This window comes from Corvus kubaryi, unplaced genomic scaffold (genome assembly GCF_017639235.1).
Source record: "Corvus kubaryi isolate FWS band 111438036 unplaced genomic scaffold, C.kubaryi_AGA036_p1.0 133, whole genome shotgun sequence".
In the NCBI taxonomy this organism is placed as follows: Eukaryota; Metazoa; Chordata; class Aves; order Passeriformes; family Corvidae; genus Corvus; species Corvus kubaryi.
In genome coordinates, this window is record NW_024580667.1 from 11,326,654 (window position 1) to 11,345,413 (window position 18,760).

Here is an 18,760-nt window from a genome sequence, read left to right on the forward strand (position 1 = left end):
GCAGAAAACCTAAGGGATCCTCCAATTGCCTCCTCTGTAGGTCTCTGTAGCTTATAAACCAACTCCCTCGCATCAGTTTCTGCAGCAGCATCTCTGGGGTATTGCTGCAAACTGGACCAGCAAAATTGCAATTCCCTTTTCTCCCCCTTCCCAGTTCAGACCACATCCCTGGAGGCAATCTGAACACACAATTACGCAGCCACTACCATATAAGCAGCTGGAGAAATGGTAAGGGCCTCCAAAGGAAACGTATTTTGGTACTCCATCCCAAGCCTCAACTTCAGTAGTCAAAGTCCAGCAAGACTTAGTGTAACAACATGACAGCAGTTTCAATCAAAATATCAACAGAAACTTCACTGTAGGATCACTAACTGGATTTCATATGAGACACAGTGTAAAATACCAATATGACAAAAATCTCTTCATTGGTAATATACCCAATTGTTTATAATTTTAATACAGCACTATATTATTGACTGTGAATAGACGAATCAACTTGCATAAATGCAAACAAAGCCTACATATACTATAACTTCAGTTGGCTGCTAAAATATTTTCCTCCTCAAGGCACACACCAAGTATAAGAAACTCCCTGTTTAATCAGACCACTTCCCTCTACTTCAAAAAAAAAAAACTTCCTTGGCTTGGCAGAGCCATTTCTATCACCTTTCAATTTCTACACTTTTCTTTCAAAGCCATATTTTTCACAGTCCCTTGGACCTTCAGGTCTGAGGTACCTCACACAGCTCCAGAGAAGAAAATTCCCTGAGAAAAAAATTATAATTTTCAACATGTGTACTGTCCAATTCGGTGCTTTTGAAGTTAAGCAAAAACTAAAGAACTGGCTTGGACTGGGGCCACATGTTGCCCCACTTCCTGCTGTGACATTGATCTCAGCGTCTCATTGTCTCACCTCTCCCAGTCATTTCCAAGATATTTCCAATACACATTTCCCTCTTTGTGGAACCTTTTTTACTGTTTCTCTTGTAATTCATTTGTTCTTCCTTCAAAATTGTGATTTTCTTTGCAACACCCACATGAAAACACCTTTGTAGCTCCACAGCATGTCTACCTGACCACATGCCCTTTCCACTCATTTCCCCTTCCAAACCTCTGCTGGTTTCCTCTTTTCACTGTCTATCCCTTCTACACCTGATATCTTAAGGAAAATAAACTTACACAATCACATGAATGCTTCCGCGAACAAATGCAGGGTGGTTTTGCCTTTAGTCCCACATTTTCCCCATGGTTCTCCTTTCCAACACTTGAAGCCATTAGTCACTTTCAAACTTTCACAAATGAGTGGGTAACACGTTTCAAGGATAATTAAGTCCATACATATCTGTGATCATGACTACAGCTGGAAAAGTGGGAACCTCTAAAGTTTTCCACTGTGCAAATCCACATTGTGAACCTTTACCTTAGGAGACACCAGGGCAAGATGAAGAGCTTCAAAACACCTCATCCACAGGGAAAAAAACATGGGTGCTTACTTTTTTTTTTAAACATTAAAGTCAATCAACTTCAATACCCTTATCTATAGGACAAAGTATTCCTAAGACAAGGCATGACAGAGTTCTTTTCACACTTTTATGAACCAGTGTTTGACATAAATAATCTAACTCCGATACGTGAATTTGTTTGTGTAACGTAGGCTGCAACACTTGTGCATGTGTGTACACTTTAATGAATTGAGACCTGAATAAGCATTTTTAGTAGTATCACCATCTTTCAGAATGAAAAAAAAATTATATTATCAACCATTCATTAATTAAAACACCCTGAAGGACTGGTAGAAAAACCAGCCACATTAATATAGCACAGCTAATTCCCTCACAGAATGAAGAAATAATACAAATTCAATAGCTATTAATACTCACAACTGCTGATTGCACATGAAGAAAAATCCTTCAAAAACAATTACAAATTTGTGAAGGAGGTGTATACCCTCAGTATTTCTACATTATCAACTTTTTTGTCCTCATACACTTTAGTCTCCTCATCCATCTTCTTCATATAACATTGAGTTAAGGGAAAATGATACATAGAAATAACAATTTCACTTTAAAAAGTTGCAATTTGGACAAATACAGACTGCTGTTAGTAAAAACATCACACAAAATAAAAATTAATCATATTTCACCACTAGTTGTAATACTGAGATATTTTATAACAATAGACATTGTGAGGGCTTTAAAACCAATATCATACTTATTTGAGCATCCTAACAAGGGAAAACATCCTCAGAGCCTTTTGATTAAATGCAATAGTCCAAAATCTTTCAAAGAGAGAGGCAAACAAAGCAGTAATATAACTCAGTCTTCAAAGGCAACATATTAATCTTGAATAAAAATCTGAATGCACAATACTGTTGTATATACACTGCTCCTGAGCCATCTAAGGTTCATGGGTTTAGGCTTTCATGAAACAAACATTTCATTTGTATTTCTAATGGAACTGTTTTATGTAAAATCAGGGAGGAATGCAGCAAAATTCACACTGGACAAAGGAATTCTTTAAATGAGTGCTCTATTAAACATTTACAGTTGTTCCAGGAGCACAATCCAGTTAAGTACCACAGTATTCTGAGGCAGCACTTACTCACAGGTTTGGCATACCATTCAAACCAGCAAAAAAGGAAATGCATAAAGGAAACAAGATTCAAAGGTTTAAGACTAAAACCCAATTAACAGATAGTGCAATATTTGTGTGATGAGTAAAGAATTGCTGAAGTCTTTTGTTTCTTTTTGCTTGGGTTTTCATTTGTTTACTCCCACCATCTTGTTTGTAAAGCAGATTTACCCTGTCAGGACAAGCTAACAGGACTGCATGAAGTCTCTTAAGGAGACTCTAAACCAGTAACACTTACTTTGTAAGAAAGAAGTTACGGGCTTACAAACAATGCACTTCTTTACTTAAAACTCCAAAGTACTCCCAGCAGGGCTCATTCACCAAAAACAATGAGGCAAAGAAATCCAGCTGAACACATTCCACCTACAGCAAAAGAAAATCTATGTATTGAGTATGTCACCATGGTGAAAAGAGGGCCATCCATTTTGGAGTGGGGAACATGTTCTCCTACTACAGTGCTTTCATACAATGCAGACTTAAAGGGTGTGCTAAATCTGAACACCTAGAATTGTTCAGTCATAAACAAAGAGCATTCACACCACTGCAGGCTGCACTTCTCTGACACATCAAAGCATCACCAAAAAAAGCCCATGGTGTAAGGCTTGGAGATCCTGTTCTGCTGTCAACCACTGAAGCATTCAAATGCCCTTAACTTCAGGCACAGATTTTACCCTTATTTAATAGGATTTATGTACAGATATAAGTGCTTCGCAAAATTGTATCAATTTATGCCCATACCAAAATAATTTGCCCACCTGGGGTTTAGAAGGTACAGGATTACACCCCACCAAGCTGTGAATGACCCTAGAAGCAGACCTAGACTTGCCAAAAAGGCCTTTTACTCTGAAATTTTACATTTTGTTACTTCTGTCATACCCATATATTTTATATAACCAACAATTTCTATTTACAGTTAGGCTTTTTGTTCACCTTCTTGTTCCATTTTGTTCACGTATCCAGACAGCAGTGGTAAATTAATCAGACTGGTGCACATTTTTCAGCCTGCTAGCTTTTCTCTGGCCACAGCACTGAAAGTCTTGAATACAGAAATCTATCTCCACAAAATCTCTTTGTTCCTCCTACTTAGACTGCAGTGTAATCTGCAGCAGCAGTTTAAGTTTTTTATTTCCAAAAAGGGGATAGTGCTAGTGTGAAAAACAAGAGCTACAGAAGAGTTGCTGTGAAAGACATATTGAATCTCTGCCCACACAGATGGCTGAGTCAAACAGTACACCAAAAAAATCCAGTGGTGCTTGACAAATCCTAATTCACAACCATTAAAATCTGTGACACAACAACAGACGCACAATGTTGTAGTCGTTAACTCACGGGAAGTTGACTGTATTTTCTTAAATTCTTAAGAGAAGAAGAAACTACCACATTATCTTAATGTCTCTTTAATGAGGACTCACGTAAAGCCCTAAAAATAATCAATCCTTCCTCACTCCTATTCTCTAAGTCTGCGTTTATAGTTTATACAGATATTAGTCCTATTGCCAAGATCCAAAATATTCTCTTGATGCTGCATAAGATATACGCTATAAGGAGTCCTTGCTTCAGATAACATGGCCAAACAGTAGAGTAGACAGCAAGAAGAAGCCCAGAAGCACAACTAAGAGTTCTTTTCTTGATTAATGCAATCTGCTGGAAATACAGATTTCCAGGGATTTTGGTTGGCAAAGACAACCAAAGTGTGGTGGAGGTGAATGAAGAGAACATATCAAACCAGGAACAATGTGGAAGATGACATCACCAGAAGTTTGTGCTGGCAGAGCAAGGAGAGAAGTAGAAATGGGAAGAGACAGAGCTCATGAAGCTGCCACCAAAAGTCACCTCAGTTCAAGTTTGCTCAGGATCCTTCCTCTTCCACAAATAGCATTACAGTTCTTCCCAGTCAAGACAATAGTAATGAGCTGTACCTGTTAAATCCAGCTGTACCATGAAAGAAAAACATATGACTACAGTGGGACTTGAAGGGGAACAATAGGGTGCTCAAAGGATTTGGAAAATCCTTTTGCTCCCAAGGCTGTCTTCACTTTGCAGCAGCTTCTGACTCATTAGGAGACAAACTCCAACACTCAAAATTGGGCCACCTTCTGAAGATGATCAGAAGCTTCTGCCTACTGTCTGCCTTTCAGGTGGTCTGCTGAGATCTGGGAGAAAATGGATTGGATGAATCTGAGCACCCTTCATTCATCTCAATTTCAGTACTGCAACCAATAGGTATCAGCAAATTAGCAGAAAAGGAATGAGCTGTGAGTACAGTACAAGACCTGGCTGTGTCCTAACCAGAGAGAAAGCTACTTATAAGCACTGCTAAATACTCCCAACTTGGGGCTCATAAGAATTTTCTGGGATCCCTATGATATCATTGTTTTTCAGTTTTTGCTTGCCTCTGGATAACAACTGAGAAGTTTTCACTGGTGTCACTGAAGATGCAAGTAACCTGGTAAAATCCTAACAAAATTTTGTTAAAAATGAAAACATGTAACTTGACTCTCAAAATCCTTGGAGTGTTCATGTTTCTTTTACATCAAAAAGCCATGGATAGATAATGTATACATAATTCAGAAATTGCAAAGGCAGTGAAAACCAACACATCCACACACAAAGCAACATTTTACAAAGTGTTTTTAAGGTGGACTGTAAATGTGTGGTCCGAGAACAAAACCTTACCCAGGATTAACAGAAATAAATATGTCTAATTTCAATCCAATTAAATGTGCAGATACTACTGGACATACTAGTGCACAGAAAAAAAGTACTTTTATGAAGTTAGGAATAGCTTTATGCCACAAAACTGCAACACATTCATATTGCAAACCCACAGTAGTGAATTTAAAACAGTAATTCTAATTTAATTTTACATTTTTAAGAATTCTTCACCAGGATGGAGTGTATCAGCCCTATAAAAGGCAGAAGAATTTCCAGGAACCTGACACATCAAAGAAGAAGGAGGAGAAGGAAAGCTGGCATATATTACTATTCCAAAGAATACAACTGTCATGAATTACAGGAGTAAAGACTGAGCAGAACACCAGTGATTTATCTGGAAGTCTAGAAGACCTGATTGACTGTAATTCCTGAGAAGTATCACACAACATATTTCAATGCCAAGTTTCTTTGAACATCAGGTAAGTAGTTTGTTGCTATAGCCTAAAGTGTGGTTTTCCATCAGTCTGAACTACGTTAAGCGTCAAGTAGAAACACATCACCGTTTCACAAAAGACTCATGGTTTTTCAAGTACCAATCTTGTAAGGAAATTCACTTGGAAGAATTTTAAGATTATGGAGACAGAATAAAACAAAAGGTTATTAAGTTATGAAGTCTTCTGAAAGAGAAGATACATTTTGTGGGCTAAGAAAGTAACAGGAAGTTAAAATTAGACTAGAACGTATCAGTGTGATGACAGTTTCCTTATAGGATTTTATTTGGAGAGTTATTTCATGCTCCTCAAAATCGCCAGCCAACTTCTTTTGAAAATAGAATTCTCTACTAAGTCTTCTAGCTCGTAAATGAAACTAAACCAAAAGACTTTTAAAGCCTGGTAATAAAAGCTACCCTAATTTTCAGTAAAACTCAATTTCTGACATACATCTGGAAGTAGGACTGCTCCAGGGAAAGATCTGGAAAAAAGAATGTCCTTGGATCACTGCAACAGCTACAGTGAAAGTAACTCAGCAAATCACAACGCTCACACTCCTTTAGATAATTGTGCCAGGTCTAACAAAGTCCTTTAAGATTTTAAGTGTCCGACAGAAACATCATAAACAGAGCACTCACTACAGCAACAAGTGAAGCACAACCTGTATGGAGTATGGAGTCGTCACCATCCCCTACGTATAAAACCCACATCACTGCATGTCTGCAAGCTGGAGCTTTGTTATTAGGACAACCCTAATAGCCACTTCATTTGTCCTAATGGTTTGCTCTCCCCTCTCACAACCCAGAGATAGAACTGGTACTAGAAAACAACCAAAAAACTAAGATTTGGAGTCCAGATTTAATAGCAACAGGTGTGCAGAATAAAATTAAATCCAAGTTCCTTACCTTTAGTAATCAATTTTTAAAATCTTTCTATCTCCCCCTAGTGGCCCCAATACCTTCTTAGAAGGTACACAATAAGCAGAATCATAGGGATCTCCAGATGTTCCCACTTCCTGAGAAAAATGCAGTTATCGGCCTACCTTCATCCTCATTTGGGGTCTTCACAAACAAGGAAGAACAAACTTTACCAAAATATCCAGAGCTCATAAATCAAAAAAGTCTTAAAACGTTTCAGAAAAGATTTCTTAGAACCAGGTGTTTAGATCTTCAAAAGGACTTTCCTAGAAATCTGAAGCCTTCTTTGGACACTCAAGACAGCACTGCTGAAAGCATGATACCACCCTAATTGCCCTCATTTTTAACTTCTTGGAATTCCTGGGTCTGATCAGGTGTCATTTCATTTCAGCTAAATGCAAAAGTACATTCAGTGCACAGTACTACGGTGACACATCAGTCCTCAAATGCAGATGTTTTCTAGCATTAAAAACTACCTTCTTCCTGAACTTCAATTAATAAATTCATATTAAGTTGAAAAACACCCATTGTTCTTCAGCGTGTTAAAAATGTGTGTGTGTATATATATGAAATTTACTTTTGAATATCAGACTATTAAAAAAAAAAAGCAAACTCAAAAACCCATCAAACGAACAATCAAAACCCAAAAAGAACTTTGACTTAGTAACTAACAGTCTTTAATCATGACCACAGTTCCAATGAGAAACCGAACAAGATTATTTCTAAATAGAAAGAAGCGGCAAAAACTAATCCATCTATGCAAAAGAACATGTTTTTCTACTGTTCTTTCAGTTTTAAAGCACAGTATGATATGCTGCTCTCTGCCAAAAGTGATTTTGCAGAGAGAAAAAGTGAAGCCTACAGGTATTCCAAGTAATAACAGGCTAGAGACAGAACTAAAAATAAACTTCAAATTTTTCAAGTCTCAATATTAAACTCTTTCCATGAGATTGCACTACTTCTCTACACAACTAATGTTAAATATCTAAAGAGAAATTTAGGAGTCAACTTTAGGTACTCGGGGTTTGAAACTTGAGGAAAGGCTAGAAAGGGAGTAGAAAAGAAGAAGCAATGGTAGCTGCAATCTCCTGAACAAAACAAAGAGCTTGCAGTCCAGCTTAAGAAACAGAAAAGATTCAGGCCTCACCTAAACCATTCATATGGAAGTCATTTATGGGAGAGAAGCCAGCTTTCCTCAGAAAAATGAAACACAAAGCACACAGCAGTAAAACCAAATAATTCTGTTGGATTTTAAAAGTTACACGAAGATCATACTCTGAACAAAACTTCAGCTGCTGGACACAAAATAAGATATACCTTTAAATCAAGATAAGCATTTTATTTTCTCTGGTGAAAATTCATTGTGATGCATTATATAAAGACATACAGATAGACTAATTTTAACCAGTTTAGGAATTTCAACTATCATCTTAAATACGTTCACATTAATCTTGTTATAATTAGAAAAAAAGTCATTACAAATGTAGCAAAGGGGAGCACTTCAGTCCTGGTCCCACGTACTTCCTAGGTAACAGAGGTAAAAGTGTAGAACAGTTCCTATTACCTCTAGAGTACCAGAAGTATTTCACTGCTATTTAAAAAACCCGAACCACAACATGCATGTTTGTATACACACACACTCTGGAATTATATTGGAGTTATATTTTCATTACCCATGTAATGAAAAGTATGATCAGTTTTGTGAATTTGATAGTATCAAAGCAATGAACCTGATTTATGCAGGTTAAAGTGCTGCTATACATTAATAAAAAATACATATATAACCTAATGATGTCATCCTGTTGCTTTACTGTATAGTGCAGGGTCACAGTGCATTTGGAGGTATTGTACTGAAAAGCTAATCTGAATTGCAGGCTGACATAAAAAAAGAAGAATTGGTACAAACATCCCCTCAGAACATGTGAATGAATTCTGCTTCCATTCAGTGTCTACAATACATTTTGTAAACAAGCTGGGGCTTTGTGCATGTGCATGATCTGGTTATCTGTGAGACATTTGGGAGATTTTACCTGTCCAACCAAGCCAGAAGACTTTTGGCTGCTCCAATCAGATCCACTACTGATGTCAGAAAATCATTCGGTAATTTGCGACTGGTCCTTCCATCATAGTGACCACTCCTCCTCCTCCCAGTAATGAAGTTCTGCAGATTTTTGGCAGATGCATTCAGTTTGTGAGAAAGAGTTTTTAGATTTTCTGTTTCCAAACCATAGTTCTACATTGAAAAAAAAAAAAGAAAACAAAATAAAATTAGCTTTACAGATGAACAGGAAGAACTAAGAACAGCAAGACTGCTCTTCTACTTCAAAACTTAACCATTCCTAATAATTAAGGTAGAAATACACCCACTCAGTTTTTAAATGTACAGCATGTTCTGTTTCTGAAGCACATAGAAACAGAACAGAAAAAGAGCAAAATTATGAGTGATCCTTTAGCTTGTTCTAAGTGTACTGAGAAAAAACATCTCAAAATGAAGAAAAAAACCTAGTCTGGAAAACTGTGTTTCAAACCATCAGCAAATCACCAGAATCATAGAACGGTGTGGACTGGAAGGGACCTTCAAGATTCTCTAATTCCAACAGCCCTGCTACATGCAGAGACACTTTCAGAGCTCAGAGCCCCATCCAACCTGGCCTCGATCAGAGGGTTCTCTCTGTAACCCTGATGGTTAGTGACCAGTACCCCATGGCCATACTCACAATAATTCCTAAGACACATTGCCAGCATGAGGGCTTGTAAGTATGCAGCACGGACATGGTGTGATACTAAATTGGTTTTGTTGGCTTCAGAGATCTAAGTAAGTTAATTAGCATACTTCTATTCTTTTTAGCAGTGAAGGACCACCACAATCACAGACCAGAGAACACAGCGCTGCACGGCTCAACCTCTATGTTGCTAATTTAAAGTCAAGTTTTAAACTTTGTTTCCATTTAAGAGTCAATCTCTTAAATTAAGGTCCTTAGCTGCGAAGCAGAGACAGAAATAACTATGCAGAAATATTAACAAATAGTACTTGGAAATCCTTCAAAGGTAAAAATGTTACCAAAACACCTCTAGAAAATGTTCTGATTTATTTCTCAATTACAATATAATATAGTACCATCAGCAATTTGTTATTTCTATAATAGATTTGCTTTCCTGACACACACAAAGAGTGATAGATACAAAAAGGACTTATTTTGCCTTTCCAAAGGACTGATCAATTGCAGACTTGAGCTTAGTACTCCTCTAAGAGAATTACGGAATTTTGGAAGTTCTCACTTCAGCCACATCAAAGGGTGATAGCATGGGCTGCTGACAGCTTGTTCAGTCAACAATGGAAGGGGCTACTCATTACAGAATGTGAACCATTTCCTACCAAAAACGATGAAGTAGAACACACAAAGCCCCCCAGATGCACATAGAAAAATCTAATTCCTAATGACACTCCATGTCCTCCCCAGCTTTCCTCCCATGCCCCTGGTTTGCTTCCCATGCTGATTTGTCCACAAGGAGAGATGGGGGAAGAGATACACTCGCCAATGCTAACCTAAGACTGCTGAAGCTTATTTACCTTAGCTGTTTTTCTATAGGAATTGCGGGGGCAGGGTGTGAGGTGGTGATTATTTACAGCAGTTGTCATGCTCCTAATCTAAACCATCTCCTAATGAATTTAATCCTCTTTAACTACACAGGGACTGCAGGAACATTATACTGAAGCCAGTCCCGGTGAGCCCCCAGCCCTCCCACAACATCCACTCCCACGCCAATGGGGGCTCATGATGGAAAGGAGAAACTACAGCACACGGCTCGTCTGCCATCTCCCAGCCAGCTCTGTGTGCTTGTAAACTGAGCACACTTTGTGAGGGAGCCACTAAGACAACAACCATCCTTCCACAGCAGAGAATGCACTTTGGAGCTCAGCTTAAGGGGACACTAACCATACACTAAGGTTGTGCTTTACAAACCATTACTGGAACTTCTGTGAACATCCCTACCTTGGGCAAGGAAGGCTTTGCAGGCATGATTCTCAACTACACAGATGCTGTATTCTGCCACCCCATTCAGTCCCCAATTAGATAAAATGTATGTTTGGGCAGTGACTTTTCCATCATGTAAATATTCAAGAGCAATTACACAACAGATAGTATTAGGTTATAAATAAAAAATTACAAGATGAAAACAATTACTTGGGATTGAAAAGTAAAATGTACTTTATTATGCAGCTAAATGGCTCATAACTAATAAGTTATTAAATCAGTCCAAAGTAAAGAGATAAACATCAGATAAAAATATATCTGGTTTTTCCCTGCAGTTTTCTGTGGTTGGTCTGGCTGAGGGAGCACGATGGGGATTGAGGAGTAGGTAGGAGTAAGTTTGAAAAAGATTAGCAGGTTTGTTCTTACTTCATCCTGCTTCTTGAGCATCTAGCTCATTTTGGCAAAATTAATGGGGGAAGAAACAAATGAAAGATATTCTGGATGAATGATAAATCACTGAAAATGTCTTAAAGATCAGCCAAAGCAAAGCCCCACCACAAGCAAGGCACAACAGCATGGCACTCACACCCCCAAACGTGGGGGGCATGACCGCAGGCTGACCACCGGCCTTCTCACAGGGCTGCCTTCTTTCCCATGCACTGAAACACTGAATTTCACAATTTAGCAAGCTGTTCCTAAGGAGCTGAGTCTGATTATCCAAACATAAAACTAAGGCAGGAGAGGGGGGGCAGTGGGCAAGGTGCCCTACAAGCCTAGGCACCTTCTTGCCACACAAGCCATGCCCCACACAGGGCTCGCGGCCAGGGGAGACCACATTGAGGACCAGGCTGGATCCCAACAGTCCTCAACAACCCCACATCTTTTCAGCTCCCCCTCTTTTGCTGTCTCCTCTTTGTCACCTTGTCACCTGCTTGGACAGGCAGGCGCTGGTCCCCAGCCTGTGCAGGCGTTCCATGCCCACCCCAGAGGAAGCCCTGGCAGGCAGCATACAAACCTGAAGTAGCACCAGAAAGTAAAGCATCAGAAGAAAACAAAATCTGCAATATTTAACACTGCAGACCAAGCAAAACAACACTCAAAAAAAAGGCTGCATTTATGTATATGCTTCTTTAGAAAATCAGCTATAAAAGCTTAGTGGCTTCCTCTTAATATCTAAGTGATGGCCACCTACAGCCACATTCTTTTTCAGATGCCTTTTTTCACCACCAGATATGAGAGAAGGAAGAGGCAGTGTTAACAGATTCAAAGCCTATTTTCACACATTTTCATTAAATGTGTGTCTGCGTGTGTGTGTTTTAACATAAAACACTGAGCCTAAACCACATGTAAATTCAGTCTCACATGAGGATGGCACTGACTTTGGTAAAGCCTCCACCTGCAATATGATACAGATAAAGCCAGAGATGGAATATACAGAGATAAATTTCAGGCAAAATCTATTTTTGGGCAGCTGTGTTTATCGAAGCATTTAAGTAGAAGGATGCTAAAACAGCAGCCAAGCTAACAAAATCCCCACTTTGTTTATCACTAATATTTCTGGCCCACACTAAAAGCGACCAGAGCTGTGTGTTCTAATACTGGAAAAAAGCTTGCTTAAATAAAAACTGCCAAGTTTAATCATACATTATATTCGATAATATACTATTAACAATATGGTTTTTTTAGAAATGCACTGCGTTTATTTTCAAGCACTGTAAGAAGATAATTGCAGGCAAAGCAGACAGTTCTTTGTTTTCCCCTAGTCTGCATTTAGACAGCACTAACACGAGTTGTGCTTTCATTAGCCAAAATATATTCACAGTCACTGAAAGAAGCACAAAGAAATCTCTGCATGCTTGTAGAGATTACGAGAAGTGACACAAGTCTGGGCATCCGCTTCCTCCACAAGAGGCCACTTCAGAGATACCCTGCTCCAACAGAAATGGCTCTAATGGAGTCTCTTCTGGCAATCATAAAACAAGAACTTGATGAAGCTAAGCTACACAGAGTAATAGCTTGTCAGCAGGTGTTTGAACTAAAGGTGGTGGGAGCTATTAAAAGACATCTTACCTGCTAATTACTTTTCTGTGGCTTCACATGACAGTGTGAGTGAGGAATTGTAGCTCTTTTCTTCATATGCTGACAAGGAGCAGCTCTAATCACCACTGATGAGTTTTGCTGGGTATTTTTGTGAGAAGAACCAGCCTGGTCCTTCTGCCAGCCTACCCCTTCACCAGCACCCCATGAGCAGGAAGAGAGTTCACTAACCAAATGTGGAAGTAAAGCAAAATTACAGCTTGATCAATGTTCAGTAGTTGTGTTCCCTGATTCCCTCAATTTAAAAAAATGGTAATAATAATGATAAAAAAAAATTAGACTTCACCTCTTTCCTGTGTTAAATTCACTTGACTCTTGCTGGCAGGGAAGTGCATCTGACACTGTTAGCACAGGTTGAAAAGTAAAGGGTTCCTAACACATACAGTGCTAACTATCTCTGCTGGCTCAGACAGTCTAGAAGATGCCAGGACCTCAGTTTAGGGTATTTTTATACTGCCCACTGCAAGTGCAAGGACATCTCAGCTACCTAAATAAGCCAAGCTCAGATATAAACACAGTGCAACATGCAATACAGACATAACCACAGTCCCATTAACAAATCCAGAAATCCCTTAAAACAGCTGTCTCAATCACAACTTTTATGGAACCACAAATACCTCTATGCCTCCAAGCAGAAATGCTACATCAAGTTCAGTGACACTGTTTGACTCCTACAAACACTCCACAACAGGGAAATGAGCATATGGCCTCTCTGCCCACCTTTCTAAATCACTGTGTCTTCTCTTCAGCCCAGAAAGCTGAAAACCTTGTGGAACAAAAGGCATGAAAACCATACTGCTGGAAACCATGTGGAGCAAAAGGCATGCAATGACCAGTGCTAACATCTACTGAAGAGACACAAGATGGGAAATGAAGATGCTACTGTAACACTGGTGCTTGAGGGCAAGAAGAAAATAAAAGCAGTATTTTCACCAGACAGCAGAGCAGATAGCAGTGCTTACATCGATTAATTTCTGCTGCTCCTCTGCAGAAGGCAACCAGGATTGTATAAACTGAAGAAGGTAAAGGGTTTTTTTTAATTTGGTAAATATTTTTTGTAACACACACAAGCAATATAATTTAAAGAAAGAAGAAAATGGCAACCTTTCAAAACGACAAATTTTATAGTCTAGATAGCTGTACTGAGTAATAAATTATCTGTAAAGAAGTGAAACTGCTCGATTATATCTGGTATCTTCCAGTAATAAAGATAACTATCACAGGGATGAAATAGTAAGTTCTCTCTAATGCAATAAAAAGTCATTTTCTACTTATTCACAGGATGAACACAGGAGTTTTAGGCAAGAATAGCATATGGCTGCTAAGAAATGGACTTAAAATCACCTCAAGTGAGTTTAATTCTTCTCTTCACTATCTTTCAGTGCTTTCATCTTCCACACTTAATTCTTGAGTATCCTTTCTGTATGTGTTATTTATTTGCTTTTAAACAAGCAACCTGGAAACAGTAAAGTTCACAGGGTCCTCATTTCTTGAGAAGCTTGAGGAAGATTTTAAATGGATAATCCAAACAGCATCACATGAATACCACAGCACATGGCAGAAATTTCAAAACCACACCTGAAAATTTGTGGTGGACAAAAATTCACCAAGAAAAGTTCTAACCTTCGCCTGCGAAGTTGATTTTGAAAATGAACAAAATGCATCTGAACCTCATTCTCCAAAACATTTGGCTGAACACATCCCACAAAGTATGAGGCAGATAGCTTACCAGCCCAAAGCTGCGAGCAACTGATATCACAGCTTGTCATACGGAAGGTGCCTTATGTAACGTTATACCTCATCAGATCTGCCTACAACATATATTTCTAACGGCCCTTCCTCCAGCATCTCAAAATGCCAGCACTAAGGTTATCTCTCCTTCAAATAGCACTGACACATGGGGTAATTTAGAAGTGCACAACACATGATCCTAACACATCTGTTTCATAAACACAGAATAAGCAGATAAGGACAGAAACCCCAGATAGCTCAAATGACACTTAACATTTACTGCAATTATTAAACAAACACTGATTAAAAGGCAAATGGTTTCAAAGAGTATAAATATTTGTCCTAAATGTTTACAGTCAGAAAAAACTCAGGTGCATGATATTTATAGCCTTGCAGAACCCAGGAAAGATTCATAGTCACCATCATTATCTCCTTTCTTGAAAAATGCCCTTCTTTTTCTACACCACAATCAAGCAAAAGCTGAGCCCTGGCCATGCTTTGCAGCACTAATAGAGCAATTATATAAACTGTTCTTCTTTCAATCAACAATAAACTATTCTTGTTCAACCAACAGACTCTGCAAGACCAAGTGCTCATTACTTTTTTCTTTTTCTACTTTCTCATGTAATTTTATCCCCAGCCAGCCAAGTGCTCTTATTTCTTTGTAATTCAAACTACCAGTTCCATATTCAGTTACATGCATTTCCGAAAGTCTTAAAAAGCTAATTAGCAGTTTAAAATAATTTTCTGAAAAAGGAAGGAAGTATTGTTGTGAACACACTACCTTTTAAAAACGTTTTAAACTGTAACAGCTCTTTTTATCCAGTCTGCTTTTAACTAGGGGTTTACATCTCTATAAATGTCCCTCCCAACCTGAACCATGCTATGGCTCTATGAACCAGTGTATGTATTTCATACTTGCCCAAACCTCTAAGTAGTCCAAAGGAAAAAAAAAAAAAAAAAAAAAAAAAAAACAACAAAAGAAAGAAAAGAAAAAGAAAACCACCCCAGAATTAAAAACGTATCTGGGATCCAAAACTGATTCTTGAGGCTGGTGGGAAGAAGGATGCTCACCTTTTGCATACAGACATATTTACTGCCTTTGGCACACCACGGGGTTTACCGCAGTTCTGTGTAAAAGATTTGCTAACGCATTTTCAATGTGATCTGTATGAGCTACCAGAAACTCTTTAGCTCCTTAGCTTTATTGATCTGGTGATGGACTTCAGGATTTCCTACACTGCAGTCAGGTTAGCTCAGGCTGAGCACAGGAAGACACTTGATGTATGATATATAAGCAGAACTTTAACTTGCAAAGGGCAACAGTGAAAAGGGTAAGTAATTTTTCTGCTATGAGCATTCAGAATATTAACAGTAAATTCCACCTTCAGTACATACAAATCTCCATTCAGAAATGAAGCCTTCCTCATTTAGCACTATGATGATTAAGTCTAATATTCACTGTTACTGACAAAACAGTTTTAAGATCTGACTAGTGATAAGTGCAAAGGAAAGTATGTCTGTGTGAGAAATGGCAGGAAGATGAAATTAAGATAAAAGGCATAATTCTTAAGAGGCACCAAATCATTCATGGGTAAAGTAGGTCTATTTTTTACATTCATTTGCATATAAATGTTTTGTGTTAGTGGTAAATGATAAGTAATTTCATGCTGTTAGTGCACACCAATGTTTTCTCTGCCAAATAATAATGCTATTTCATTGGCTGCAATCTTCTATCTTTACAAATTCAAATATAGTGTGCAATAAATTCCTGTGCAGCCATAGCAGATTTAACTAACTAGCATGAAAACTCGTACTGAGAATAGTATGCTCTATAAAGCAAAAACTGTTTTGTTTTCTTTTTTAACCAAATTCTATTCAACACAAATGAAGATTCCCTGACAAATTATTTTGCAAATTCACAGGGACATTATAAAGTTCTTTGTTAAAGAAAAACTTTAGAGCATTCAAAAATTATTTGTGAAGCTTTTCAAATATTCTTATAAGAACATATCTCCTACTTTAAGATCTCTATGTAAAAAATATTTGCAAGATCAAATTAAACTAATTTAATCTTCATGTAAACAAAATGAACATAATACTTAGGAGAAGTAAAGCAAAACTAAAAACAAATAGAATCTCCATGTGGCATAGCATTTATCAAGGCATTGTGGTAAACTAGATTATTTTCTTAAAGATGGAAGAAGCCATGTTTGGCTGTGCAGTCTTCAGTCTTTGTATTCTCCAGGCAGTATATAGTGTTTTCTAGGAAAAAAATGACACCAAGTAGACATAAAATTTACAGTCTGTGGACATTCAGCAAAATATGGTCATACCCAGTTTTGGTAAATGAAATACCATCCCCTGACAAACAGATGATGGAAAAAGAACTATGTGCATTTATTTGCTTTCTTCACGCCAGTTATGCATAGCAGGAGCTACAAGACCTCCAGATGCACTCCAAACCTGGTGACTGATACAGTGATCTGATGGCATTATCTAAGCAATTTTTTCTTTATTATGCATTTCTCTTCTTGTAAGCATCATCTCCTTTTCTTCTCATTTTACTTTCTGTTGGCATTGTCCATTCACATTCAGTTTTTAAAGCAACCACCAAAGAAACAAGGCTTGTCACGTTTCATGTGTGGATGAAGGTCTGCTACACTGTTGTTTGTTTAATGATTGAATGTGAAGCAGTGTTAGACTAGCTTCACCCTCACACACATACTGAAAAGGATCATGTTGAGGCTAAGCTCCGAATGGCGGTTGTTAGAACTGATGAACAACTGTATGTTTTATTACCTGGGAATAGTGGAGAAATATGGCACTAAACTCAGTAGTTTCTTCTGTATCTCTAGAGCTGGACATGTTGTTCCTTAGTTTACCATTTTCAACCAGTTTTGAGATGTCAATTACTTTGGGTGATTTTGTTAGTGTAAATAAAAATGCCCTTCCACATCAAGCAATCTACCTGTTGACACCACCAGTGTGATTGCATGTCCCAATTTAAACAGAAAGAGAAGAACAAGAGACTTGTCTTGCTGGAAATAAAGTAAGTCTGCCAGCATATATCCATCATAGTTTTTTCATCAAGGTTTCTGACGTTGAAAAACATGCAACAAACTCTTAGCAGCAACAAAACACCACCACAGACCTCACTACTCCTTTCTTTTAAGCACAGAGAACATTTCATTTATCTTGCCCTTTCTGACATATGGATTTTATAAAACACAAAGCTGCACCGAGGCATGATAATCTATTGAACATGCTCCCACCTTCACAGTCTGAAGGAGAGAGGGAAGAGACAAACCATGTAAGTTAGGTTGCCTGCCCTCTCCCAGAGCACATTCAGCTCCAATGACGGTATGCAGGATGTACACCCCCACCACTATCAGCAACTGTGACCTGTAACAGCAGTAGCAGCTGGGCAAAAATTTTGTTCCTCCTTCTCTGAAGCACCACAGGAAAAGAAAACCTGTGAATCTCCCACCAGAATGCTTGCTCTGCTGTCAAGAGGATGGCAGGCTGGCAGCCAAGAGAGACTGTACTGAAGATGGATAGCACAGGCCACCATTCGTCCTCTGATCAGCTCACGAACACTGGAGGATCCATTTGTTGCAGGCGCTTATGACAGGAGGCGAATAATGTGAGAGACCATAGCCAGCCACCCACCCACCTTCTGTCAAAAACCCATAAAGAACATCCTTTAAACAGCGTTACCAATCATAACTGGCGTCCAGCTATTACTGTGGCAGTTTGGGTGTTTAGCACAAGTTCAAAGAGTCCCCACTTGGGGTGCCTTGCTCTCTTCACACCCGCCAGATATCCTTGCTCAGGCTCTCCACTTTCGCCCAGTACGAAAACGTAGCCCCATGAACTATAGGCATGCAACATAAGCAGCTGGTTTGCCATTTGCCATATCAACAGCTGCCAGGGCAGAAACTGCAAGGAGAAGTTTACCCCCAAAAAATACAGGGGGAGAGGGGGGGAAAGGGGCAGGAATAAAGCACATCAGCAATCAATATTGCAGAAGCTTTCCTAAGTGACAGCAACTTTGTGTTGGAAAACTCTCCTCTGTAGAGCAGGAACAGAGAAGAACAGTGGAAAGGGTTCTGTCCCCTCATTTCTCCTCAATGCCAAAAACTGTTTAGGTGGTCACTCACTAACTCAGAGAGAAAGGGGGGAGAAGCAGAAGCAACAATCCTTTTGGTTTTTTAATAATTACTTTAAAATCAATCAGGGGTTAAGCTTGCAAGGCATA

General features: G+C 38.6%; 1 protein-coding gene across 10 annotated transcripts in view; it reads right to left on the reverse strand.

The window, feature by feature from the left end:
- The window catches only part of CNKSR2 (connector enhancer of kinase suppressor of Ras 2), a 208,689-nt gene that overhangs the window by 151,597 nt on the left and 38,332 nt on the right, over nt 1-18,760 (reverse strand). For all 10 annotated transcript variants that reach the window (XM_042036458.1, XM_042036444.1, XM_042036425.1 and 7 more), the window contains exon 3: nt 8,725-8,927. In XM_042036458.1, the coding sequence (XP_041892392.1) occupies nt 8,725-8,927 (203 nt within the window). The remainder of the gene's footprint in view (nt 1-8,724; nt 8,928-18,760) is intronic.